Genomic DNA, 27,552 nt, shown 5'->3' on the forward strand with positions numbered 1-27,552 from the left:
GGGGTTGGGACTTCAACATAAGAATTTTAGGGTGGCACAATTCGGCCCCTAACACGAGGACAGGAAGTACATCTGGTCCGCCTTGCGTTCATGGCCTTGGGGCTGAGCCCAGTACCGGAGTGAGAATTTGATGAATGTTGTAGAAGTCCTTCATCCGACGATTATTTGCTGTCCAGGCCATGTCAAACTATGATGTGTTCTGTCTAGGTCTGGAGAGGAGTCTCTGTCATGAGGAAATGGACTTCTCTAGAGCAGAGCCTAGATCTTCTTACTTTTGACATTTACCAAAGGAGATGTTCAGACTTTTTCATCAGTAGACTCCTGTGGAAGCAGGTAGGTGAGGCTTTACTTTCCTAATTCTTTACTTTCCTAATTCAGTTGATGGGCATTTATTTGGGTTGTTTCCATTATTTGGTTATGCCGAATAATGCTGCTATGAACATCTGTGTACAAGTTTTTGTGAATATATGTTTTTGATTCTCTTGGGTATATACTTTTGAGACAAATTGCTGGGTCTATGTTTAACTTTTTGGGGAATTGCCAAATGGTTTCCCACCAGGCATGTATGAGGGTTCCAGTTCCCCCCATCACCACCAACTCTTGTTATTTTTGTTATTTTATATCTTTTTGATTATACCCATCCTAGTGGGCGTGCACTGGTATCACCTTGTGGTTTTGATTTGCACTTCCCTAAGGACTAATGATGTTGAGCATCTTCTCACGTGCTTCTTGTTCTTTTCTCAGCAGCCTTTTGAGGTAGCTCTTATCTCCATCTGGCAGCAGGGAGGAGAGATTCAGAGTTGAGAGTCCTTGCTCAGTGCAAGGAGGCAGTGGGGCTGTGCCTGGAACTTGGGCGCGTCTGTCTCCTAAGCCCCATGGAGTCTAATTAACAGTAGAAACAGTTCTGGTCTGGTCCACAGGAGTCTGGTCGCCCAGGCGACCAACTTGGATAAGTCCTTTCCCCGGCTCCGGGCGTTAGTTACTCCTCCGCTCCACTTGGGGCGAAATACGCCAAGCACGTGCGGGCTCCTCTAGGAGCTCGTAACTCTAAGATCAATGACTGGCCCTGGCGCGGAGTTTGCCCCGCCCCTCCAGCCCCCGTCGCCGCAGGCGCCGGAAGTGCTCGGCTCTCTTTGCTTGCTTCTGCCGGCGCTCCGGCGGAAATACTTTCTCGGAAAGATGGCGGCTGTGTCAGTCTATGAGCGGCCGGTTGGAGGTTTCTCTTTTGATAACTGTCGCAGGTGCGGCCATGCCCGGGGCCAGGTTCCGGGCGGGAGTGGGAGTGCGGTGCCGGGGTCGGAGCTAGGCCGCGGTCTGATCTGGGAAGTACAAACGAAGGGTGAACGGCGGGGCCTGCGGCCTGTGCTCCGCGGCCCGTGTGACTCAGGGGAATGAGGGCCTGAGAGTGGGTTTCCCTGGAGGCCGAGCGCGCGCCCTTCCTCTTGCCCAGCGCACTCGGCCAGTCTCCGTCTCCGTCTCCTTAGGCGAGATGTGGCCCCTCCGACGCTCTGCACGCCGAAAAATGCGACAGTAGTCCTGATGTTGGGGGGATTCAGTGGATGGATGGGCTTGAAAGCGAATAGTAGCTTTTCTTTTCCTGAGTTCCCTATTAGACACTCTTGGTGCCAGTGCGGCGCGATGTGGTCCTGCCCTTCGACGCTATATTCTCTCCTTTTCTTTCAGAAATGTCGTCTTGGAAGCCGATTTTGCGAAGAAAGGGTACAAGCTTCCAGCGGCCCGGAAAACAGGCACGACCATCGCGGGGGTGGTCTATAAGGTAAGCCGGCACAGGCCAGGAGCAGCAGGGACTGAACCGATTACAGGAACCAGGCCACTTGGCCTCCTTTAACCCCTCCGGGCTCTGTCAGGAAGGGCTCATGTTTCAGAGAACGTCAGGAAAAGGTCCTTCAGGATTTGTCAGGAGGTCTTGTGTGCTTATCAACAGTTTGTATGCTTTCCTCACTTTTTAGAGTTTTTGACAGGAGACCAGTACTTTCCTGTCTTAAAATACTACTTTGGGAAACAGGGTATAGACTGGGAAAACACAAGATTTCGGATCAGACAGGTCTGTCTAGCCATTTAACTTTCATGCTGCTTCCAACTTTGGGCGAGTCACTGTCCTTCTCACAGCCACACTTCACCATCCATCAAATGGACACAATAACTCCTGCCTCAAGTTGTTGAAAGATTCGAAAGAGATAATGGTTACTGTCGTTAAAGATGAGTGATGTACTTTAAAAAGAAATCGACGGAGGTGGCTGTTCTAATGGAAGGATTTCTGCATCTTAATCCGGACTTTAACGCACATTAGGTCTGTGATTTGTAAGGAATTCACTAAATCTGTGAGCCTCATTTGAAAACAGAAATGATAATTCCCACCACCTACTCAGGATTCAGCTGATAACATTAATTAACAAGGCTTTTCTTGAATTCTGAAAGTATAGCACAATATTTTTGGTTGGAGTTTCAGTGGGAGGTGGAGGTTTGGGGAAAACGGGAGGGCCAACATTGTTTTTCCTAAACTAGAGTAGAGAGCTGTGGTTTATATATGTGAGATTGTTTTCAAATGTATGTATGTTTTTTAAAAATAGGATGGCATAGTTCTTGGAGCAGATACGAGGGCAACCGAAGGGATGGTTGTTGCAGACAAGAACTGTTCAAAAATACACTTCATATCTCCTAACATTTAGTAAGTATCCTTTAGTTTGAATAGCTCTTGTATTTTCAAACATGTCAGGGCTAAAATTGAATTTACTTTGTTCCTCACTAAAACCTGTTGTTTAATCTTGTTTTTTCTTTTTTATCTCCCTTAAATGGTATTTTCATCTGCCTGTCACCTAAGCTGGCCATCCGCAAGTTCTCTCTTTGCTTTAGTCTTTCATCCGCTTGGTCCCCAGTTCTGCTTCCTGTGTGCCTCTTGAAACCACTCCCTCCGCTAAGGCCTTAGTTCACATTCTTGTTTCTCATCTGGACTGTTGCAATTGTCATTTAAGTAACCTCTCTGCCTTTGGTCTGTTTATTATCTGCCCTTTTGGCATATTTTGGTAAAACACGGATCTGATTATGTCCCTTTCCTCTTTAAAACTATTTCAAGAGAGTTTTCACGTTTCCACACTGCTTTCAGAATAAAATCAAAACTCTATAGCGTGATATTTAAGATCTTGCCCAGTGTCACAAAAATTTACCTTTTCACCTTATTTAGTTGCCATCACCCTGTGTCCCAGTTACACCCGGACTGTCCCTGTTCCCCTCATCTCCAAGCTCTTTCACCTTTGCTTTGCCAGTCCCTCTGCTTAAAATTGCCCTTTCCTCTTTCTTTATATGGTTTTATTTTACTCTTTCAAATCCAGCTCAGGTGAGACCTCTTCTCAAAGATCAGAATTAATCGCTGTCTCCTCCAGTTTCCCATAGCCTTGTGTGCCTGTGCTACTGTATCGTATTATACGAGGTGGTAGAATTTTTGCCTACTTTTGTCTCCTCCACTCAGCTTTGAAATCACGTGCTAGGATTGTGTCTTATTTTCTTTATTCTCAGCACTTTGTCATGACTGGTACCTGGTAGTAAATACTTGGTAAATGTTAAATTGCAAGTCTTTTAACATGCCTTGTTCTTTGGTACAACTTGGATATATTTTTAGGATTAGTAAAATGCACACGCTGTTACAAGCACAGAAACTAATGATTTGAAATGTTCTTTTGGGCCACAGAAAATATGTTTGCATAGAACTAGATGCATATACTCAGTTTCATGTTTATTTAAGATTGGTTAGACACAGTAGTTACAGTGCAGAATATACTCAAAAACATCTCTCTGTGTATCTGAACTTAGTGGAAGTTATCCAAGAAGCTCCACTTCTAATTGACCCCTTTGATAATAGAATTTCAGCTCAGTTTCTAATTGTATTTTTTAGTTGCTGTGGTGCTGGGACAGCTGCAGACACAGACATGACAACCCAGCTCATTTCTTCCAATTTGGAGCTCCACTCCCTCTCCACTGGCCGCCTTCCCAGGGTTGTGACGGCCAATCGGATGCTGAAGCAGATGCTTTTTCGGTAAGGTTCCAGGATGGGGATTTCTTTCTTTTTGTTTTTTTCCTTCTTAAATTTTATTTAAATTCAATTATCATATAGTGCATTATTAGTTTCAGAGGTAGAGTTCAGTGATTCATCATTTGCATATAACAGTGCTTATTACATCACGTGCCCTCCTTAATGCCCATCACCCAGTTGCTCCATCCCCCTACCCACCCCCATTACAGCAACCCTCAGTTTGTTTCCTAGAGTTAAGAGTCTCTTATGGTTTGTCTCCCTGTCTGATTTTGTCTTACTCTGTTTTTCCCTCCCTTGCCCTATGATCTCTGTTTTGTTTCTTAAATTCCACATGAGTGAAGTCATAATTGTCTTTCTCTGATTGACTTACTTCACTTAGCATAATACCCTCTAGTTCCATCCATGTCATTGCAAATGGTAAGATTTCATTTTTTTTTTTTGATGGCTGAGTAATATACCGTTGTATATATATATACCACATCTTTTTTATCCATTCATCTGCCGATGAACATCTGGGCTCTTTCCATAATTTGGCTATTGTGGACATTGCTGCTCTAAACATTGAGGTGCAGGTGCCCCTTTGGATGACTATGTTTATTCTGCTATGGGGATATCTGTAGCATCTTTTTCTCATATCTTAGATTTTCAGCTGAGGGGATCCTGGAAGCTAGAGAAAAAGTATTCAGAAATACACATTTTATTCTAGGAATCAGTTGTTAGCATTTTAATATCAGTTGTTACCATTTTAGTATCAGAAGACTTTTGATGATGTATTTGAATTTATGGGGTCTGGTTCCCCCCCCCCATGAATAAATCATATGCGACCAGCAGTCATTTCTGGAAGCATAGGGCATTACCGGATTTTTTTAAAAAAATCTTTATTTATATTAAAAAAGGTAAAACTAGAGAGAACCTTTGGTTCGTCTTGTGAACACACAGACAAAAGCAGTTGTTTTCTTTCTCCCTCTTTTAGGAGCAAAATAACAGTGAAATGAAAAATTGTATTTGTAGTTGACTGTGCGTGGGTATACTAACATTAATATTAACGCACATTTATTTTTCTCTTTGTGCCAGACCCTGTGCTTAGTGCTTTGTGCATGATCTCGTTTTACCCTTGGCCTCTGAGATCACTTTACATTTGTGTGGGTCTCTTCTTTTTCATATTCTAAGTCCGTTTTCTCATTTGCTCCTAATAGAAGAGGGGCAGTGTATTAGAGCAGAACTAGGGAATATCGTGGACATTCAGTCCTGGGTTAGAACATCAGTTTCTCCTTTCGGGACCTGCATTACCTTTAACAGATTCTCCCCTTTTCCTTCTTTGTAGATTTGTAGAATGTAGAATCATGGTGCTTTTTTTTTTTTTTTGAAGTTGATCGGAGACCTTTATTATTCTGATCCTCACCATTCATTAAGCAACCTACAGAAAGCATTTTCTTTATCTCTGCCCCGAGCAACAGCAGCTGCATCCAGGCCTGTGAGATTAGAGGGAAGCAGGAATAGAAAGCCAAGATTGTAAACTGGCAGCACACAGGCCATATTCAGCTGTAGAGAAATTGTATTTGGGCTACATAGTGTTTTTTTAAAAAAAATAGTGGCCAATAATTATAAATTGGAAGATTGGAATAAAAAAATCTGGATTTCTGGCTTTAAAATTTTTTTAAAAATTAATTATTTCCTGGCTTCATTTGAAAAAATTCATAAGGAGGGTGGAATAATAGGTGGCAGTAATCTTCTGGAACTGAGTGGCAGTTGTTGCCTTTAGAAGGGGGACCATGTGCTCCGGTCTGTCAGTTCCTGCCTGGTTTGACTGCTGCCTGCCTGGCTCTTGCCTTTCTGTGAACTTGCTGGTCTTCATCTATGTCTAGCATGGCCCTGGGCTCTCAGCAAGTGGATATGAGGCTCAGTGTAGCAAGGCCCGTAGCATAGTTCCCATTTTACAGCTGAGAAGACCAGGACTTAGGAGTCTATGGGCAGGAAGCCTAGTCGTATCTACTAACGTGCGCTCTGGCTGTACTGCGCCCTTATGTGGGTGATTTCCATGTATTTATGTGCATGGTCAGCATCCTAATCCTGGAGAATTATTGCTGTTGAACAAATTCTCCCAGTACAGTGTGAGAACTTATGAGAGCACATCTGTTGTCAAGATTTCTGAAGATATTTGTGAATTTGATTTTAAATTTAAAGCTCCCTCTGGTGGTTTTTGTGGTGCATTACATTTAAAACAATTTTTAAACTTGCAAAATTGCAGTAAATAGCAAATCTTCAAGATTTCTTCCAATGTCATTTAAAGCATCTAGCTAAATCTAGCATCTGTTCCTGTTAATCTCTTCTTTAGAATGTTTTAGGAATTCTAGATTCACTTTTTTCAGTGTTTTATTATTTTTAGTTTAACATACTTTATAAAAATTAAATTTTATCACCGTTTTGAGAGGAACATTTTAAAATTTAACCAGGATGATTGTGGTTCATTATGTGTCTTCTGACATTTTTGTTGAGTTACATAAAATGTAAAAGTGGTATAAGGGAAAAAAGCATAGGATTTCACTTTATTATTTTTTTCTCTTTTTTAAGATTTTATTTATTTATTTGAGAGATGGAGGGAGAGAGTGTGAGCACGAGCACAGTAAGGGGCCAAGGGAGAAACAGACTCTCCGCTGAGCAGGGAGCCTAATGGGGGTTTGATCCCAGGACCCTGGAATCATGACCTGAGCAAAAGGCAGACGCTTACCCAACTGAGCCGCCTGGGCGTCCCAGGGTTTCGCTTTAGAAGTTTAGTTCATGTCTCATCTAAAGCGCTTAGAGTTGTGTGACCTTGGGCAGTTCACCTTACCTTTCTTAGCCTCAGTTTCTTCCTCAATAAGGTGAGGATAATAGTTTCTGACTCTCCGACTTCTGAGGAGGAGATGAATAAAGAAGCAAGGCTTACAACAACGCCCGGTACAGGGCCTCATGCATGGTTAGATCCCCATCAAATTCAGAGGCTGAAAGAGAGAGCAAGATGTCTTCTTGTTGCTGTTATTGTTCCATTTTCCCCGAATAACCCATTTCCGTGTCTGTGAATCAGTAAGTAAAGGGGGTTGGTAATCAGAAGCGGACATCTTTTCCTTTACGTGAGCAGTACTTCTGTTTTACCTGTGTGATGGCTGGATGTGGAAGGCGCTAGGAGTTGCTTGTTCTGAGTGTGAGCCTCCTAGTCTCGTCTAATAGAAAGCTTTGTGGTCTCTTGTTCTGTATTCCAGAAACTCCTTGAATATAGAGAGCCTCTTTTATTTATTATATTAATTGTGCTTTTTTTTTTCCTATGAAAGTAGTATGTATTCATTGTAAAAAATTTGGAAAATACTGAAAAGCCCAAAGAAAAAAATAAAAATTTTATAATTCAGGGAAAATCACGTTTTGGTTGGGTGTATGTACTTCCAGTCTTTTAAGTTGTTTGTTCGCTCATTCGTTGGATCCTTCTTTGCTTCCTTCCTTATTACTGGTACATGTTCTCGGTAAAACCTAAGATAGAAGATAGGGGTAAACTAAAAAGAATACAAAAACTATCTGAGTTCCCACCACCCGTAAGCAGTTGGTGCTAGCAGGTTACTATATGCTTTTCAAGCTTTTTTCCATTTAGTAATATGCAGTTTGTTCTGTAAAAATGGATCATAGTTGTACATTCTGTCCTAGAACACAACCTCATCTTTTCATCTACCTGTGTGTGTTGTATAGTTCCCGTTTGGAGCGTTTCAAAATGAAAATCACCTTTAATTTTTATTATTTTTATTTTTTAAAGATTTTATTTATTTGACAGAGGGAGGCAGCCAGAGAGGGAACACAAGCAGAGGGAGTGGGAGAGGGAGAAGCAGGCTCCCAGCGCAGCAGGGAGCCCAATGCGGGGCTCAATCCCAGAACACCAGAATCATGACCTGAGCCGAAGGCAGACGCTTAACGACTGAGCCACCCAGGTGCCCCTGAAAGTCACCTTTTTTTTTTTTTTTTAAAATAAAGATTTTATTTATTTATTTGACAGAGAGAGACAGCCAGCAAGAGAGGGAACACAAGCAGGGGGAGTGGGAGAGGAAGAAGCAGGCTCCTAGCGGAGGAGCCCAATGTGGGGCTCGATCCCAGACCGCCGGGATCACACCCTGAGCCGAAGGCAGATGCTTAATGACTGCGCCACCCAGGCGCCCCTGAAAATCACCTTTTAAAAAATTATTGTGAAATTAGTGTGTGATCATTAAATTTCCAACACCGTGGGAGTATGAAAAGAAGGAAGTAAATGTCACCTGATGTTTTGTCACTTAGACATGTACATTGTAAATCTTTGAGAACTATTTTTCCAGACCTTTTATACTATGACATTTGCTCATTTATGTATTCACGATAGGGGAATTCTGTGTGTTGTTTTGTAAGTGACGCTGTTCCCACTGTAGCATATCGTGAATGTTGTTCGCATTAGTAGAAGAGCTCAGCATCTAGAGTTTCTACTTTGAGCTCATAGAGGAGTTCTGGAGACCTGTGACCCTCCTGACATAGTAAAAAACCTGTATGTACGCTTGTTATGAATCAGGGTTCCACAGTGTTAATCAGTTTTTTGAAAGGGTCCGTGACCTGTAAAAGTTAAAGAACCACTGATCATCATAAATTTTTGGTGGTATGACAGTCTTCCATTCTCTAGAGGTACCATAATTTAACCAATTTTGAACTTTAACAGTATTGCTAGTTTTAAGGTATCATAAGGTATCCCATGAACCCTTTGGAACATAGAACCTTGAGGTACTTACTTGTGTGATTAATTCCTTAGGCTGTATTCTAAAATGAATTCCTAGAAGTGGAGTTACTGAGTCAAAGGTATGCACATTTAACATTTTGATACATATTTTGAAACTCACCCTTGAGCACAAGGTCGTACTGAGTCGTGCTGCCATCAGTGGTGTATGAGAAAATACCACACGATCTGGGTGATGTGGAGCATAGCTATGTCCGTTTATTTAACTAGTTCTCGGTTTCTACTTTTTTGTTGTCATAAACAGTATTGCAGTAAACATTCTTGTGCGTTCATTTCTGCATATTTGTCTGATTATATCCTTAGAATTTGATTCCTGGAAGTAGAGTTTTGGATCCGTTTTTAAGGAATACAATAAGTTGCCAAAATATCTTAGATTCTTTTAAAGGCATCGAACAGAGGTTATGTTTTAGCTTGGAAGGAAACTAGCTGATTATTAATTGACTTTATTTAAACAGCCTGTCTGGTAGGCAGTTGGTGTAGTGGGTCAGGCACTGGCCTGGGGTGGGAGTGGTGGGTTGGCGAGTCCCAGTCCTCATTCCAGAGCCCTGTGAGCTAGTCTTGACCCCGCTGCTACCTCTCGTGGCTTAGGACCTCTTTCTGGGCCTCTGTTTTCTTTTGAGACTGTTTCTAAAATCCTTTCCTGCTCTTAAATTTTTCACTTATAACTGGGAAATTCTTTCTTTTTTTTTTTTTAAGATTTTATTTTTTTAAAGTAATTTCTGTGCCCAGCGTGGGGCTCAAAGCCACAACCCCGAGATCAAGAGTTGCATGCCCTGCTGACTGAGCCAGCCAGGCACTCTTGGAATATTCTTTGTGAAAGAGCAGTTTGGTGGTCACGGGTGGGGGAAATAATTGGACTTGACTATTCTGGTTACCAAGAGTGCTTCCTGATGAGTAGTTAAATGTCTCAGACAGTCTACAGTTAGGACTTTGATTGGTTCTTGTGTTTATTTTATCAATTTTAATGATTGTATCATTAGGCAAATTTAGTATGTGTTGGTTTCATTTTTCTACCCAAAGAGCTAAAGGCTCGTGGTGGACTTTAAATCCAGCATATTTATTTAGCATAGCAATTCTAATGGTAGGAAGTGGAACCAACTACAGGGAAAGCATCTGTAGAAGCAGAAAACCAACTAGTGGAGGATCCAAAGAACAGAGACACGCACGATTAAACAGAGGTAGGCTGGGGTGGAAAACGTGTTCCCATCCGTGTTCCTGAAGAGGCATGGCCTCACCCTGTGGGCAGTAGCCGTGGGGTATTTCATCATTCACTTCCCTGCGTGATGAAATATTTTTCTTTTACTCAATAAGAACTCACATCAATGATTATAATTTTGTGAATTTATTCAAAAGAGAAGGTGTTTTGACACGAGCCATTTTCTTGTGAGGCTGTGGTGAGGTGAGGTTGAGAATTTGAACAGCTTGAGTTTAGCGGCTCCTCAGGGTTCACGTTGAAAGCGGTTGATTTGCCGATCACTGAGAGGTGTGATCGGAAGGGTGCTGATACATTTTGGAGTAAGCCAAGCTCGGCCGTGAGAGAATCAGGCTGGCACTTAATGTCTTTGGGTTGGTTTTCTCTAAAGTGAGAATCGTCCTCTTTTTTTTTTTTTTTTTAAAGATTTATTTATTTATTTATTTGAGAGAGAGAGAGAGAATTTGAAGCAGATTCTGCACTGAGCATGGAGCCTAATGCGGGATTAGATCTCATGAGCCTGAGATCATAACCTGAACCGAATCCAGGAGTCGGCCATTTAACCGACTGTGCCACCCAGGTGCCCCAAGAACGATCCTCTTTTAAAGGGAGCTGTACGACTGAGGAAATAGGCATGTTGGGGGGCCTCACAGGATCGAGTGTTTGTGGGCTGATAGTGGATGTCCCACCTTAGGTTCCTTCTGGTCCCATTTTGTTTCCATCAAAACAGTAACCACTTCATGAAACAGTAGCAGTGTAAGAAAAGCCTTCTATTTAACTTCTCATACAGCTTTTGGTTAAGTTACAGTGATGCAATGTAGACTCATTTTTTTTTTTTTTTCTTATACATACTCTGATCACCAGGTATCAAGGTTACATTGGTGCAGCCCTAGTTTTGGGGGGAGTAGATGTTACTGGACCTCACCTCTACAGCATCTATCCTCATGGATCAACTGATAAGTTGCCTTATGTCACCATGGGTGAGTGTAAAATTTCCCTGATGTTTCAGAATTCTCTTATTTACCAAGGTGGTCTCTTAAAGAGCTATTTCCTATTAGAGGAGCCAGGGCAGTATAGTGCTTTGATTCATTCTGTGTGTATTTATTGATTTCCTCCTACGGATTAGGCCCTGTTATAGGTGCTTGGGATATAGCAGTGAACAAAATTTAGAGCTTCTTGCCTGCAAGGAGTTTGTATTTTAGTGAGCGTAGACAGATAATAGCAACAACTATTATAAATATATTAATGTTAGAAAGTGATAAATAGTAGGAGAAAAAAGTAATGCAGGTGATACTACAGTTATGCAAGATACTATTTGGGGAAAACTGGGTCATGGGTATACAGAAACTCAGTGTATTATTTCTTGCATCTGCATGTGAATTTACCATTAAAACAAAAAGAAAAATTAATGCAGGGTAAGAGACGTCGGAGTGTTGGGGTGGAAGGCAGATTGATGTGAAGCAGGATGGTCAAGGTGTAGGTCTCAAGGTGAGGAGTCAGTGGAGGGAAACTAGAGTGGAGGCCTCATAGCGGGAATATGCCTAGGGTGTGCATGGAATTTTTTTTTTTTTTAAAGCTAGAGTGACTGGGGCCCCTCTTAATTTCTGAGAGATCAAAGGCATTTAATTCCTTTCTAAACTTTGATTTCCTCCCCTCTGGAATGGTGTCAGTAATATTTACTGTATATGCCAGGTTGTAATGATTAAAAATAATGTATATAAAGAAACTGGCCCTGTGTCTGGCCTCTAATGGTGGCTACTCTTTTCAGACCAGCTTTTTACATTGGTACTTGAGCTCTCAATGCTTGACGAGGATTTTTTTAAAAAATATTTTATTTATTTATTTGAGAGAGAGCTAAAGTGCATGTGAGAGTGCACGAGCAGTGGGTTGGGGGAGAAGCAGGCTCTCCGCTAAGCTGGGAGCCTGACGAGGGCCTCGACAAGGGTCTTTTTTTTTTTTTTTTTAAAAAGATTTTATTTATTTATTCGACAGAGATAGAGACAGCCAGTGAGAGAGGGAACACAAGCAGGGGGAGCGGGAGAGGAAGAAGCAGGCTCGTAGCGGAGGAGCCTGATGTGGGGCTCGATCCCATCACGCCGGGATCACGCCCTGAGCCGAAGGCAGACGCTTAACCGCTGTGCCACCCAGGCGCCCCCTCGACAAGGGTCTTGATCCCAGGACGCTTAATTGACTGAGCCACCCAGGCACCCCAAGAGTACTTTTTTTTTTAAATGACCACCAAAAAAGGAAGTGAGAAAGTGGAGATTTTCAAATTCTAACTTTTATGTTAAATTTCTGAGTCCAATTGTGTAGGTACAGAAATGTGAACAGGTCATGCATGGCTGGTATTTTTCCAGCTGTTGTTTACCTCGTATATTTTTTGTCTTGGTATCCTGGCTCTGAAGAGCTAGGAAACTGCTGCCTTTAGTTTGGAAATTGCCAGTTTGAGACCTTGCTGTTCCGTCATGTCATCTAGCCTCTTAGAAGGTTTTTATACAACAGATGTTCCCTGTTTGTTGGGGAGAATGATTTACCCCCAGATACCATATGGATGAGTCTTTGTAATTATTTTAAAATGAAGATACTTACAGTAATTTTAGAATTGTTCTGAACTGCTTTATTCAAATATATTTGTTATCTCCATCAGAGTACTGTTTTTATTTCTCCCTGTCTGATTGATGCCTTTAAATGGTGAGAAAGGTGAAATAGCTTTTTCTATTTAGTGGTTTTTCTTTCTTTTTTTTTTTTTAACTGAAAAAAATTTTACACTTGCAGAAAAGTAATGGTAATGTGCAATGAACAGTTATATATACTTTTTACTCATGTTTGTCAGTGAACATCTTACCACTCTTGCTCTCGCTTGCTCATACATTATTATTGTTCTTAATCTTAATTTTTTGTGTGGAATCATTTGAGAGTAAGTAGTAAGGAGCAGACACCATTATCCTCTACCTCTAAATCCTTTATGAATTTCTCTTACGTTACCTTGATACAATCATCACATTCAGGAAACAGTGCTGTTACAAAGCAGGTTAATTTTTAAGATGGGAAAATTGGATTGGTTTCTTTTGCTTTTGAACTGCGGTAATATGTCTTCTGAGCACAATTCTGAATTTAGGAAAAGTTGTTGACAGCGAGCCGTCAGGCAACCCCACACTGTGCTCTCTCCTGGCCAACAGCAGTCTTGCCGTTCCAAGTCTAGTGTGAGCCCACGGTGATGGTTCCACAGCCTTGAGTTCATAGCACGCTTGTGTTTAGAAATCCTTGCCCTACACAGTCTGGTTTTGTTATCATAAAAGACCGGATTAAGGAGGAGGTATCCATAACATTTGATTTTAATACACGAGTCAATAATTATTCTGAGCTTTGGTTTGTTCATCTGTTCACTTATTTATCGACTGTTGCATGCCTTCTGTGTCTCGGCACTGTGGCAGGCCCCACAGATAGAGAAGGGTGCGTGGATCCCTGCGCTCCATATCCTCACACTGTAGTGAGGGAGACAGATGTACAGACTGACAAGGGCAGTACGTACAGAGGCCGGTGGAGGCCCAGGGGAAAAAGCATCGCATTGAAATGGGAGGATTTCAGGCAAATCTTCACCTCACATGAACTGAGTCTTAAAAGAAGCATAAGTTACTTCTGTTCATTTATCAGATACTTATTAGTTAGCGTTCACTATGGGCTAGGCACTGTGCTGGGTGCTGGGAACACAGTGGTCAGCACAGCACCTGCCCTCAGAACTTAGAGCCGCATGTGGGAGACAGGAAGTAAAGTAAGTACACATTCATCTGGAAGAATGCAGTGTGCTAAGGGCCCAGGAGAAAAAGAACAGTAATAAGAGAGAGGAACAGGAAGGACTGTGTGGATAATGGCTGTTTGGGACATCCTTACTGAGCAAGTGACATTAAAACATTTTCTAATGAGGGTAATTTATGAACATGACAAAACATTCAAGTGGGAATATTACATGAAAAATAAGTGTGTTTCATATCCCTCCTCCAAAGTAACCACTCTGAAGAGTTTATTGTGTTTTTTCCAGAAAATGTTTTATGAAATACCGTCATAGAGCTCTGGCGGTCTGTGGCTGCTGAAGGTACACAAATGAAGTCATACTGTACACACTTGTCCTTTATTGTTAACTTGTTTTGAAGACGTTCTTTATCAGCGTGTGTGGATCTGTCTTGTAATAACAGTGACATAGAAATGCGTTATATGGCTGTATTGTGATTTACTGACCTATTCTGTTGATGGATATTTTGGTTATCGGATTTTTGCAACGAATGAATCTTGGTTTACTTAGGTAAGTACAGGCTTCAGATAAATTCCTAGTGGAATTTCAGGAGTAGGGTATGTGTGCGTATTGCTCCGAATGCTCTGTTAGAAAGCGGTAGAATTCCTGAATGATTTAAGAAGAGAAGACTGTGTTGTAGCGGATGGTAGGTGGCTCACGGAATAGCCGGGAGGGCAGGCGCTGGCTTTGGGGCCCAGAGCGGTGTCAGAAACCGTGCGCAGAGGAGGCCCCGGCAGGCGAGTGCTGCAGGCTGCACTCCTGCCCCAGCCGGGAGGGCTCACTGCTGGGGTGCTGGGGCCTGGTGCTGGGGCCTGGCTCACTGAGTGCTCAGCCTCCCTGACGGTTTCGGGAATCCATCCTTTTCCTTCAGGAAAGCCATCCCTTTCACCACTGCCAGAGCGTTCCTTATAGGGGAGGGTGATTGGTGAGGCTCAGTCATCCATTCCTAAAGTGCTGGGATTCCCCAGACGTAGGAAGGAGGTCATACTATACATACTGCCGCTGGTCAGCCCAGCACCGTGACGAGGGCCGTATAGTGCATTCTGCTTTTTGAGAGCTGTTGCCAAATTGCCCTCCAAAAAGATTGTACTGGCTTATATTTCTACCAAGAGAATAGGAAAATGCCTTTCTCTTCATGACTTTGCCAACACTGGGTATTTGTGCCAGTCTGATGGGTGAAAGGTGGGAAGAGGGACCACGTAAGCTGAGACCTGAACGGTAGGTAGGAATTAGCCAGGAATTCCGAGGCCCTGCTCCCTGTCCCCAAGGAAAGACTTCAGGCCCTACGTGCATGAGGGTCTGGTGTGGTGGAGGAATTGACGGGCTGGAGTTCGCGGGTTGGGTGCGGCGAGTGCAGCGGGTAGGGGAGTGCTCAGTGCCGGCGGTGCTGCCGAAGCAGAGGCGCTCTGGAGGGTGGAGCAGAGGTGTGACTAGAAAGCAAGGCTGGAGGGGGTTCCACTGATACAGGCCCAGTTTGGATTTTGTCCTTGAGGTTCCCATCTAAAGTTTTCCTGCCAGAGAAGGATGGAATGAGATTTGCTTGTTAGAGAGAGCAGTCTTACGGTTACAGGAAGAAGGATTGGCATGGGGGAGTCTGGAGGCAGAGGGAGATGGCATCTGGCCAGAAATACTGAGGGTGTGGCTGGGTCCGGTGGCAATAGGGATGGCCCTGTCATTATAGAGAGCACTCAGAAATGAGCCAGCCATTAGGCCAGATCCCAGGTGTCTGACTTCCGTCCTCTCCTGACTTCTCAGTATCAGTCCCTTCCTGGGTCTTGACTACAGAGGCACAGTTAACTCCTTCACCTTGGCACTTCCCTTCCAGCTGGGCTCTAGGCCCCTTTCCCTGTTTTGTTTTCTGTTCCTCCCCTAGGCCTTTGTGGCAGCAGAGGCACCCGTACCTCTCCCCCTCCCCTGGGCAGGCTCCTACACCCCACTGTTTCAGGGCCGCCCTCCTTCAGAAAGGCCTTTTCTGCCCCGAGCGTTCCTGCTCCTCAGCTGGGGTCCAGCCCGGGAGCCATTCCCTGATGCCTGTCCCAGGCTGAGTTGGCAAGTTGCTCTCCGGGCATCGGTGTGAAACATGATTCCGGGGGTCCCGCCTTCTCTGTACTCCACTTGCCCCAGCTCTTGTCCCTGCGCACGTGTGAACATTTGCAATCTCGGAGAACAGAATCTGTCTTACCTCCAGTCTCACAGAGTCCTGTGTGACTTGGTGAATATTTGATAGTGAAATAATTTTCTGGTTTGCTAAGTTGCTTGTGTCAAAGAGTATCTGAAACTTAGCGTTAGAGACTTTAGCTACTGGTTATTTTTGGTGACCTAACCGGTGACAGTACCCTTGGAATAGAGTTGGTTTAGATGGTGTTCCGTTTGGGGGGAATAGCACAGAGCGCTGTGTATGCGGTAGGGCTTTCTCTTTTTCTGGAAAGCTAAGTATTGTTTCAGATTGAAAGCATATTATGGAACATCTCTGTGCCGGAGTCTGCTAGTGCTGTGACGTTATTTTCGGTTAAAACTCTTTGTAAGGGATGCGATGGTTGCTATTTTATTGATACGAGAAACCTGAAATTAGAGAAATTTATAGTAACTTGCTCGTTTTTGCTCTGCCTGTAAATGGCAAAGCTGGGATCTGAACTCTTCCAGCTCAGGCGAGCCCCCGTATAACACAGCTGCTTTGATTTCTCGTCTTACAGATGTTACTTCATTAAGCTATTAAGCCTTGCTTCTGAATACTGAAAATATTTATACAAATTCCCAAAGGGCATTTATTTGTTTTGCATATTTTTGACTGCCTATGCGCAGATTTTCTATCCTGCATATTAAAAACAGTATTTACTGAAACAGCTTTGTAGTATCAAAGGAAAAATTTAAAAATTATACAGTTTTACCATCTAAGACAACATGATTTTTACTTTTTGATTTTTTCCAATCCAAGTCCATTGTGCAGAGGAGCACTTCACCAGAGGATGTAAAATATAATGCGGGTTTTATACTGCCCTAGTTCTGTGTGTGTCATTTTTTAAGTTTCTTTTAGTCACTGTTGACTTTTGAGCAGGACTTGCGTGCATCTCTCCCTGGGCAGTGGCTGTGCAGGGCCGCCTTCTTCCTAACCCGGAGGTTCTTCTGGCTTCCCGTTGCTGCTTTCTTCCTTCTTTCTCTCCTGCCTTCCTTCCCTCCCTCCCTTGGTTCCTTTTTTTTTTTTTTTTTTTTTGTGGGAATAGGGAGCTGTATGTCGAGGGAGAACTCCACAATTACCATTTGGTGGATTTTGTTTTAATTCATGTTATAGTTGACCCTTGAATAGCAGGGGCAAGAGGTGGGTTAGGGGTACTGACCCCCTGCGCAGTTGAAAAATTCACATGTAACTTTTGACTCTCCAAAAACTTAAGTATTAATAGCCTACTGGTAACCGGAAGCCTTACTGATAACATGAACATTCCGTTGGCGTGTATTTTATGTGTTCTATGTATTATATACTGTGTTCTTACAATAAAGTAAGCTGGAGAACATTAAGAAAATTGTAAAGAAGAGAAAATACATTTATAGTACTGTGCTGTCTAGAAAAAAATGCATGTATAAGTGGATCTGTGCAGTTCAAACCTGTTGTTATTTTGGGTAAGCTTATAAACCAAACTTAAAACTGCAGCTAGAATAGGAGCCTTTCCTAAACGAAACTTTCCCATGGAGCATTAGCATTCACTGTGGGATTGAGGCTTTCCATAAGTGTAGCTTAAGTGAGAAAATGAATATTTCATGTAAATTCTCATGTTTTAGTTAAAGTACGAGTTTTTTATTACGAGAAATAACAAAACTTTGTAATTAATCTTTTTTTTTTTTCTGAGTGATTTGACAGTGAGAGCTGGAAGCTACAAATTACTCGTAAGACAACGGTGTCTAAATTTTGTCTACCCATGGGCCCATATTGGCGACTAGCCAGGTGCCTGAAGGCTACTCTCAATTTACATTGAATAGAAGACACCTGTCTTGTCTTGTGCATCTTTAACATGCTGGCACAGCTCATTGAGCACAGGGTCCAGGAGCCTCCTCCTCTCTGTGGGCTTGCCTGCCTCAGGATTTACTTGGGCGAAGAATGTATCAAATTCCTTGTGGTGTGGCCTTTGGACACCTTCTGTCCTAATTCCTTTTTTGTGGACATGGTGTTGACCGTAGTGATAGCAACATTCATTCAGCAGCTTTCTATTCTAGCTGCAGTGCCAGCAGCTGTTGTGAGATCCTTTACTGATTTAATCTTTGCAACATTGCGATGTGGGTACTATCATCTCTGTCTTACAGATGTGGAAATTGAGGCTCCGAGAGGTGTGCTGAGGTCGTACAGCCAGGGCATGCGCGAGCTGGTATGGGAACGGCGGCCTCTCTGACTTCCTCCCTCGGCAGTGTTATTGGTGTGAATGGTGTGTGGCATGTGACCAGACCATATACGATTTGGTCCATTCTCAAAAAAGAAGAAAGGGCCCCTTAGGTTTTATTTACGTATTTCTTTTTTAAGAGAGTAATTTGCAAGAGACTGCAGGTGATTGATTAGTGTGATTGTTGAAAGCCGGGCAGGATTCTTTGATTTTTCTTTATTAAGAAAGGGAAAAGGGCTTTGGTTGTATGTTTTATAGACAAAATGTGGGCTCTTTTAATTCTCAGATTAATTAGCTTATTCTTTTAACTTGCCAGCTTTTCTTTATTAGGCAAACTAAAGTAGTGTCAGGAGAAGCTTGGGGACCATCTTTTGCTGTTAGTTTGGCAGTGTTCCTTGTAGCAGCATTGGCAAGGTATATAAAATTTTTATTTTTGCCCACTTATTCACATAAGAATTAATATGAATAAAATTTCAAGCATGACATTCCTGGAAATGAGGCCCTTGGACAATTTAGGAATACCAACTTAAGGAATAAACATTGGTATGCATCATCAGGGAAGACTTGGGGTCACTACCAGGGCCATCCAGGTAAAATTTGATCTCCAAATAAACTGGTTGTACGTTTTCCTAATTACTGGAATATACCTCTTAAGCCCCAGTTTACAGAGCCTCCCAGCAATTAAAAAGATTTGGGACAGAGTAGTAAACATACTGGATGTCTCACCTTGTGGGCAAAAAAAGAGTCTTGAAATTAAGTTGGAACATCGGTAGGGAATTCAGACTTGCCATTTTCTCCATATTTTTACACTAAAGTGCAACCTTTGTGCAGGCATTTTAATATCTCCACATGATTTGATTTTGAAAATTTTCTTGCTCTGGATCAAATCAGTGCACTACAAGATGACAGATGTTTCTTCCACGTTCGTTTTCAACTCTGACATCAGCTGTGAACTCAGCATTACTGTATGTGGTTCATAGGCCTACATAAAAGCCTTCTCGGAGGGCGTGTGGACTTCGTGGCTCTAGCATCGCTGGAAATTCTTTTTCCTGATAGTGTGGGCCGCATGACTGTGCAGGAGTTCCGCAAGCATGGGTCTCTGTCAGTAGTAGAGTGATGCTCAGAGCCTTTTTTCTGTGGGTCAGGGGCTGTGCAATGGAGGATACACTGTTCTGCTGGGGGCTTTGTCCAGACTGCTAGTGACTACTCAGAGTGGGGTCTGTAATCGCCTGAGGCATAACTTAGAATCCTAGAAAAAGATGGAAAGCTCTGGCCCAGTCCTAGTCCTCCTTGACCAGGCCTGGTCACCTACCTAAGCTTTCTGAACCTCAAATCCCTCATTTTGAAAAACAGATTATTACTATTATTATTTTTTTGACTTGGGAAGGTCCCAGAGTTATTGGAGTGCTGCAGTGTGATGTTGTGTGTGAACACACTGTAAAAAACCATGTGCTTTTCCGTGCGTTAGTTGCTCTTGACGTCATTTTTCCAGGTAGTGTGGCATAGTAAAAAGAGCTGGTCTTTGGGGTCCAACTGGGTTCAGATCTGAGTCCAGTATTTATTAGCTTTGATCACAAGCACTGATTTTCATCCGTAGAATGGGGCTTAGAGGAGCTCTTCCATGGGAAACCATACATAAAAAATTCTTTGTAACACAGCAAAGATGTTTAGTGCATGGTATTTTGATCATTTTAGGGCTAGTACCTTTCCTGTGTGCGGTTCTACATACTAAGATTTCCCTGCAATGTGCAATGCATGGGTTTTATATTTTAACATTTACTGTGCTGTGGAATGCCGGGAAATGAAATAACTGGAAACCAAAAATCCATGAAAGTCGGATTATGCATCTTGATTCCTGGTTGCTGTGAAGGTGGTACTAAGCCAATAGATGGTGCCGTTATGTTAGAAAATGAGAAAATATTTACTTATAAAATTCATCATGGTGTTGCAGGGAATGTAATCTAGCCAGCCCTCACCAGTTCTTAATCTGTTCTGATTAGAGTGACTTTGTTCTTGAATTCGTGTAAATAAAATTTAATGGCTCTTGTAGGTAAAATTGAATTAGTGTTTAGGGTGCTATTCTTCCTGTATTTTCTGCTTTGAGATTTTACCATGAAGTCTTTTCTGACTTGAGTTCAGTCCTTAGTCTACAACTAGGTAAAACGCCCTTGCCAGACATAATTTCTAGAACAGTTAAATGCAGTCCTTGCAGTTTTAAGTTCTTTGCTTTAGACCCCACTGCAGAGAGAGGGAGGCTAACTGATTGATCTCTGCCTGCTCTTGTTCTAGAATTGGGCCAGAATTGGCCCTGCTACAGAAAGGTGTCTTCATACTTTTAGAACCTATGTTCGATTTTGACTTGCTTATTAGACGGACTAAGTGGAAAGTCATTTTATGCATCAGAAGACTTTTCACTGTGGAGTTCATAGAGTGAGGGATTTGCTCTCAGCCGTAACTGCCATGACTAACTGTGTGACTCTGGGTAGGTTTCTTCACTTGTCTGAACTTAGTTTTTTTCCATCTATAAAATGAAGATAATACCACCTAGTGAGAAAATCTATATACCAGTGCTTTGCACATTTTTTTCAGTATGTAGGATTTCCTGTCGTTTGCACACAGGTCTATGGACAAGATAAGTCTTACTGGTGATTAAGGCTGGGTGTGTTTTATAAATTATTAAACTCTCTGGTTTGTTCTTGAGGGTTCTGAGAGGCATGAAGCTTGAGAAAGGCCTGCAAAGTGGAATAAACTGCAGTTTGGGAAGTTACTTTGAAATGTGGACCAGAGCAAAGGATGCCTTTGAAAGACCTGTCAGTTCAGACGGCCTTGTGCTCCTGCAGCAGGAGGGAGAAGTGTGTGCAGTGCTGAGTGTTGGGGTCCCAGAGGAGCCTAGTGATGTGGGAGACTGATGAAGAGAGGTCTATTTTAAGGTAATTCTCATCCTCTGTCTTATCCCCTAAGCATAGGGTTAGGTGACTCTTCTGTTGGAAGGAGAATAATTTTCTGTCCTCATACCTTGTGGAGTTTCTTAAAAATTCATTAGTAAAACAAAACTTTCACTTTTAAGGCCTGGATGCGCTGATTGGTTAGTCTTTGCTTAAGAGTAAGTGTTTATAACCTGTCAGGTCAATGAGACATTGCAGTTGCAATTATAAGAAAAACTCCAGGGTGCCTGGGTGGCTCAGTGGGGTAGGTGTTTGAGGTTAGGTCTGACTTAGGCTCAGGTCCTGATCCTCAGGGTTGTGGGATCGAGCCTGCCAGGAGTTTGCGGCTCCCTCTCTTGATGCCCCCCCCCCCATGCTCTCTTTGTCTCTCTCTGAAATAGATAACATCTTTAAAAAAAAAAAAAGAAAAATCCCTGTTTCCTTCAGGTGGTGTTTTAGATTATATTTGAGGAAAATTTAACTCCTTTTTGCCTATATTTAGAAAATGAACTGCATTTTTTTTTTGGAAATTAGTTTTTGAGTGAAAATGTCATTGGATACTTTAAAATCTATTTCTAAGCATATTAAATGAAATAATGTTTTTTTTATTCATTGGGAATAAAAGGTAGACTCTGACATTGAGGTACATTTGCTGATGAAGAGGAAGCATTCTTCCCCCTCGCGAGGGGTTTAAATGTAATACTCAGTGCTTACTCAGGAGTGAAAACATCAAATTAAACTGTTTATGCTGACAAAGGACAAATCTGGATTTCAGCAACCCATGCAAGATTGTCTGATTGCTTGGCCTGCCTCGCCTTGAAGCTTTTGGCCAGGACTTATAATGAAATGCATGCATACAATTAAACCATTTTAAGTCGGTGTCGGAGTCTTCCCCGAGTGGTAAGAGGTGCTCCACTGCTCTCTAGTGGCTGAACGTGGTCCCCTGGCACCCACATTGCTTTGTATTCCTAAAGCAGTTCTTCACACATTGGCAGCGTGGGCCTCCAGAGCAAGCACCAACGCCACGTAGACAGGAACGGAGTGAAAAATGATTCCAACCCATGGGTCTCTGGAAGGCACCAGATTTTACCCAGGATGTGTGGCCGGTTGACTAACAATGAGCAAGTGTGAGTAAGCACTCTGTCAGGGAGAGCTGACACTGATGGATTAGAATGTTCTGGGTGTTACTCTCTTATCGCTGCATACATCTTACACCTTGGCAGGCCACAGTGGCAAACAGGTCCTCGGGTACTTAAAACGGACCGCTCCTTAGCAGAAGGAGCAGCTTTTTTCCTGAAAAGATCTGGTTAAATTGATTGGGGGAAAAGCAATAGAAATGCATTTCCTGCTGCCTGTCAGAACTTCGCGACTTTGAGAAAAGAAATTTTGAAGACCTCCGTGTCCATTAAAACTGCCAGCCGTGGACCTTGTTGAGAATGATCATGTAAAATGTCCTGGAGGACAGGGACTTTGTCTTCGAGTAATTACAGTAGCCAGCTTTTATTCAGCTTTTACTCCGTGCCAGACTCTGCTTTCCGAGCGTCCTGTCCTTCAAGTTGCCCGGCCACCCCGTGAGGAAGGTGCATTCTGTCGTCGTCCCCGTTGTACCAGGGAGGAAGCCGAGGCTAGCGCGTGGGCTGCTGTAGTGCAGCTTCCCGGGGACAGTCGCCTTGCGCTTGAGGTGGCGGTGCCTCCTGGAGCAGTTTGCGGGGCTCGGAGCACCTCTGTGATGCGTGCCCAGAGCCTGCCGCCTGCCGGGCTCCTGGGATGGTTGGGCGGAAGGAATGAGTGGGGAGTTGCCCTTCTAAAGCGTGGGGCGGCAGGATCTCGGTGTGAATCTGGGCTTCGCTTCTTGCTGCCTGTGCCGCGTTTACTAGCTGAGCGCCCGTTTCCTTGTCTGTAAAATGAGGAGATAGCTACATCAGTTGAGTTCAGGGCCTGGGACCCGAAAGGCTCCCAATAAATGCTTTCCCCTTTTCCAGTCTGGGAGTTGGTGAGCATAGACCTTATTGGAAAAAGCAGATTTCTACCTGCTGGCTTTCAGTTCTTTTTAGGTGTTTGACTTAGAGTAGTGGGCTTTAGAAAATTGTTTTAGTCTTTTATTGTTTCTTTAGCATGTGTGAAAACATAGATTCTAGAATTGCTAAGTTTGGTTTAGTACCTGAGTGAACACTATAAAAATAACATGGTTCATGTTTGGTTTTTTATAAAACTCTTCTGCCCTCAAGCTGTATTAATGCAGTTGTTTTTGAATATATGGAACAGGTAAAAATGGTATCTTAGATGGTAAAAATTTCTTGATACATTTCAGATTTTGTCCTGAGTTGGGTTGTTCTCTCCAAAAAAGTTAAGTTCAAACTGAACTACTAGTGCTGAGAAGCTAAGATCAGAAGTACCTTCAGGGGTTTTAGAAAATGGAGACTAATTTCAGCGTTCTTTTTTATCAAAAAAAATTTTTTGAATGGGACTATTTTAAAATAAATACTCAGAACAGATAGTTGAGTGGTAATGCTAAACATTGAATGACATCTGTTTAACCATTTAGAACATTTAACTAAAATCCCAATCTCATTTGAATTTCTGAGCAAAAACAACACAAATTAACCATACCCAGATGCGTGCTAATCATTCTCCTGAAATTTGAAGAAAAAGCAATTTAGAAAGCACGCTTTTTTTCTTTGTGGTGGGGAGCTAAGTAAACATGTTTCCATGTGTACTTGTTAATCTTGATTTCATGCATTTGACCTTGCTTCTTAGGCAACACGGTGGAATGGAAGGAACATTAGGCGCTTTAAATTCAGAATGATCTGGGTTCACAATCTCAGATTTGCTAATCATTGGTTATGTGATCTGGGCAAGTTCCTTACCTCCGAGACTGTCTCCCCTTTTGTAAGAATGGGACTTCTCGGACCTGCCATGTCTGAAGAGCAGACAAAACCAGTGGGACTCTGCCTTGACTTTTCTTGAACGCCATGTGTACTGTGTTCGTGGTGGTCTCTTTAGAAATTTGTGTGCCATGGCGTCGACTTCTGGAGAAGTGGGATCTGGCTTGGGGCTGATCTGCTCAAAGGACTTCATTATTAAGATGCTTTTACCTTTCGGACCGTCCTAAGGAAGCCCTCCTAAGGACAGTGGGAGAGAGACATGGTGTGTGTATTTGTTTGTGATGATTGATTGCTGTCGTTCCTTGGAACTATTGACTCGTGCATGGATTGACCTTCAGGCCCCTGTGTACAAATTTCAGGAATAAGCTGCGTGTTGCTGCCGTTAACAGCACGACTGTGACGGCTGGCAAGGTCTTGGGTCTTTTGCTTTTTCTTTTTAATGTTTTCATCCCTGTACCATGTCAGGTTCTTATTTCCTCCAAGTCTGTGCTTTAAAAAATTGCAGGTAATGCATGGTCTTTTGAAGACAAATAAGAAAATACGAGTAAACAAAATAGTACCACCCAGATAGAAGCATAATATTTTGACTTATGGTTTTTCCAGATTTGTAGAATCTGTATCTTCTATGCTTAGGTGTTAACATTGCTTTGGAACATGCTTTTCCCCTATTGAGTATTTTAACATGAATATCTTCTCATTGCCGAAGAAGTATTGTCATGTTTAATGACCGTATATATAATATTTTGTTGTTTTTTTTTCCCTGTCGTCTGATTGTTGGACCTTTACATTTACATCTAGTTGTTTTCTTCTTTCTTTCTTTCTTTCTTTCTTTCTTTCTTTCTTTCTTTCTTTCTTTCTTTCTTTCTTTCTTTCTTTCTTATCTAAACAGTGATCTTTTTATATACATAATTTGGGTACTTAACCATTTATTTCTTTAAAATGACTCTCTAGCAGTGGAATTGCTGGGGGGGATGTATACTATACCTTTATGCTTTCTGATTGATGTTTCTAAATTGCCCGTTAGAAAAGTTCTATTCATTTTTGCTTCTACAAGTGTGTTAGATTGCCCTTTTCACTATACCTTTGTCAGCCCTGGGTATTATTCTTCTTAATCTTTGTTAATGTAAAAAGCAAAAAAATGGTTATTTAATTTAAATTCATATTTCTTTGATGACTAGTGACCTTGAACAGCATTTCTAAATGTGTACAGGCCGGTGCCTTTTTTCCTTTTTGTCAACTGCTGTGTCCTTTTTTCTGTTGCCAGATTGGCGTATCTGTGACTCTTTTTAGTTATTAATGTCCTACATGCTGCACATATTTTTCTGAGTTTCAGGGCTTATATTTTACATTGTTTACAGGAGTCAGTCTCTCCCCACCCCCCCTTAAGCCAGTGGCCTGCTATTAATAAGAGCAGATACTTCCTTGTAAAAGATTGAGTGGAGCTGTGGCCCCTTGTGGCATTTTTGCCTGGGACCCCCTTCTTCTGGACGGTAGCAGTGTGCACGGCCCCCACTGGCATCTTGAAGTGAGTCAGGCCCTGACAGTCAGAGATGGGGCGCAGACCTGCTTTCTGGGACCCCACAGGGCATGTGTTGTGGGAGGAATTCTTTGAATGACCACCAGACAGGAGCAGCCAGGCCGAGGTGGTGCCCAGCTGGTGGCCCCCTCGGGTGGAAGAGGCCTGAGTTGTGTCTCCTTCCCCCATCCCTGTCTCTGCACAGCCCGGCTGCTGTAGGGTTTGGGAGCCCGGAGTGGCTGTGGGTAGGCGGTGAGCTGGGGAGGGACGGTGGGTGCGGGAGGTGAGCGGGTGGATGGCTACATAGACACCCCTGCGTCACCCGTACCGTCATCTTCCTAAATGCTGGTCACTGATGGCATCTCGTTTTTCTGTTTGAAAGAGCTTTGTTCCGGGGGCGCCTGGGTGGCACAGCGGTTGGGCGTCTGCCTTCGGCTCAGGGCGTGATCCCAGCGTTCTGGGATCGAGCCCCACATCAGGCTCTTCCGCTATGAGCCTGCTTCTTCCTCTCCCACTCCCCCTGCTTGTGTTCCCTCTCTTGCTGGCTGTCTCTCTCTCTGTCGAATAAATAAATAAAATCTTTAAAAAAAAAAAAAAAAGAAAAGAAAAAAGAAAGAGCTTTGTTCCGGAGGCAACACCGGCTACTCAGCAACTGTGAGTGGGCTGGAAAAGGCGGACTTGGTGGAGGTTGCTCAGCAGCTGCATGGGAACTACTGATGAGACGAGGTTGTGGTGGTGAAGTGCGGGACCCACGGAGGGCATTTCCTCCTGTGGTATCACCGAGGTTTGGACCGGACTAGGACACATAACATGACATGGTTTGGGGGGTTTAAAGCCTTTTTTTTCTTTTTGAACATTGAACTTGCTTCATACTTGAGTTTGTCTTATATTCGTTCCAGTACGGTAAATTAGGCAATAAATGTTCTTTTCCACTTTATCAAGGCATTTACCGCTACCATCACTCCTTCAGGGCCAGCTCAGAGTTTTCCCCAGCTCCTTCATTTGGACAGTTGTCCTGAAATCAGTGCAGCTTAATTCAGCAGCTTCTCTTTAGTGCTCGCTGTGTGCCCGAGACTGCAGATACGGAAGGATGGACATGTTGCAGAGAGGAGAGGGATAAACTCGCCATGGGGGTGTTGGTCAGGGAAGGCTTGTGGGAAGAAGTAATCTCTCAGCTGGGGTTTGAAGGGTGGCTAGGAGTCCTGTGGACTGTCAAGGGGGTAAAGGGCATAGCCTGTGCTGAGGTGGGATTGGCTTGAAATGGTGTAATTTAGGAAATTATTGTCAGTTTTATGTTGGTGGGGTGGCAAGTGGGGGGGGGTCGAGGGAGACAGAGACCGGGTCATGGAAGGTCATGCATGTCTGCTCTGAAGTCTTGTGGCAGGAGAGAGTGACTGTCTCCAGTCACACCTGAGTCAGGACTCCTGCCCTGCACTTCTTAGTTCTGTAATGCCAGACAAGAAGCTTTATCTCCTCAGTGGGATGACTAGATGGCCTAACGTGACCTACGGCGCGTAGTGAGTGCTCAGCAGAACGCTCTGGTTTCTTCCTCCTCGACTGCTGTCTCCTCCCTACCATTAGATAAGCTTTTTGAGGGCAGGCCTCACACCCCTTGTTCCTAGAGCCCGTCTTTATTTGTGGAAAGCATATGCCTTCTGCCATCCGTTTCCTTCACCTGACATGCCTGCTGTCTGAGCAGAGGCCCTTGTACACTGGCTCCTGGCTCTGCTGTTCATTTATTCCTTAATGGGAAACCAGGGAGTTCTGATGAATTATCTAAGGTGACTTTGTTTTTGGAATAGAGAATCAGGGTAAATGTTCCTTCAGAAGATTTTTTGCCTTGGTTTTGGGTTCGAGAGTGCTAGGTTGGTTTAAGTCAATGCTGAAATCAGAGAGTGTCTCAGGGCACTATTGTGGCTTAGAAATGGGAGATAATATCGGAATGTTTTGTAGGTCCCCTCTGCTATGCTAGCGTGGCATGAGTCAGCTGGCGTACTGTATACAGTTTTAAATGGCACGGAAACAAAGTCTAGGAAACCTGTGTGAACTGATTAAA

General features: G+C 43.1%; 1 protein-coding gene across 1 annotated transcript in view; it reads left to right on the forward strand.

The window, feature by feature from the left end:
• The first annotated feature begins 1,100 nt into the window (after nucleotides 1-1,100).
• The window catches only part of PSMB7 (proteasome 20S subunit beta 7), a 58,422-nt gene continuing 31,970 nt past the window's right edge, over nucleotides 1,101-27,552 (forward strand). Inside the window, exons 1-5 of the mRNA XM_045790969.2 lie at nucleotides 1,101-1,241; nucleotides 1,684-1,777; nucleotides 2,592-2,689; nucleotides 3,911-4,051; nucleotides 10,879-10,994. Coding sequence (XP_045646925.2) covers nucleotides 1,180-1,241; nucleotides 1,684-1,777; nucleotides 2,592-2,689; nucleotides 3,911-4,051; nucleotides 10,879-10,994 — 511 coding nt within the window. The 5' untranslated portion in view covers nucleotides 1,101-1,179. The remainder of the gene's footprint in view (nucleotides 1,242-1,683; nucleotides 1,778-2,591; nucleotides 2,690-3,910; nucleotides 4,052-10,878; nucleotides 10,995-27,552) is intronic.

The sequence above is a fragment of the Ursus americanus genome, chromosome 18 (genome assembly GCF_024610735.1).
Source record: "Ursus americanus isolate L20-20 chromosome 18, mUrsAme1.1.p, whole genome shotgun sequence".
In the NCBI taxonomy this organism is placed as follows: Eukaryota; Metazoa; Chordata; class Mammalia; order Carnivora; family Ursidae; genus Ursus; species Ursus americanus.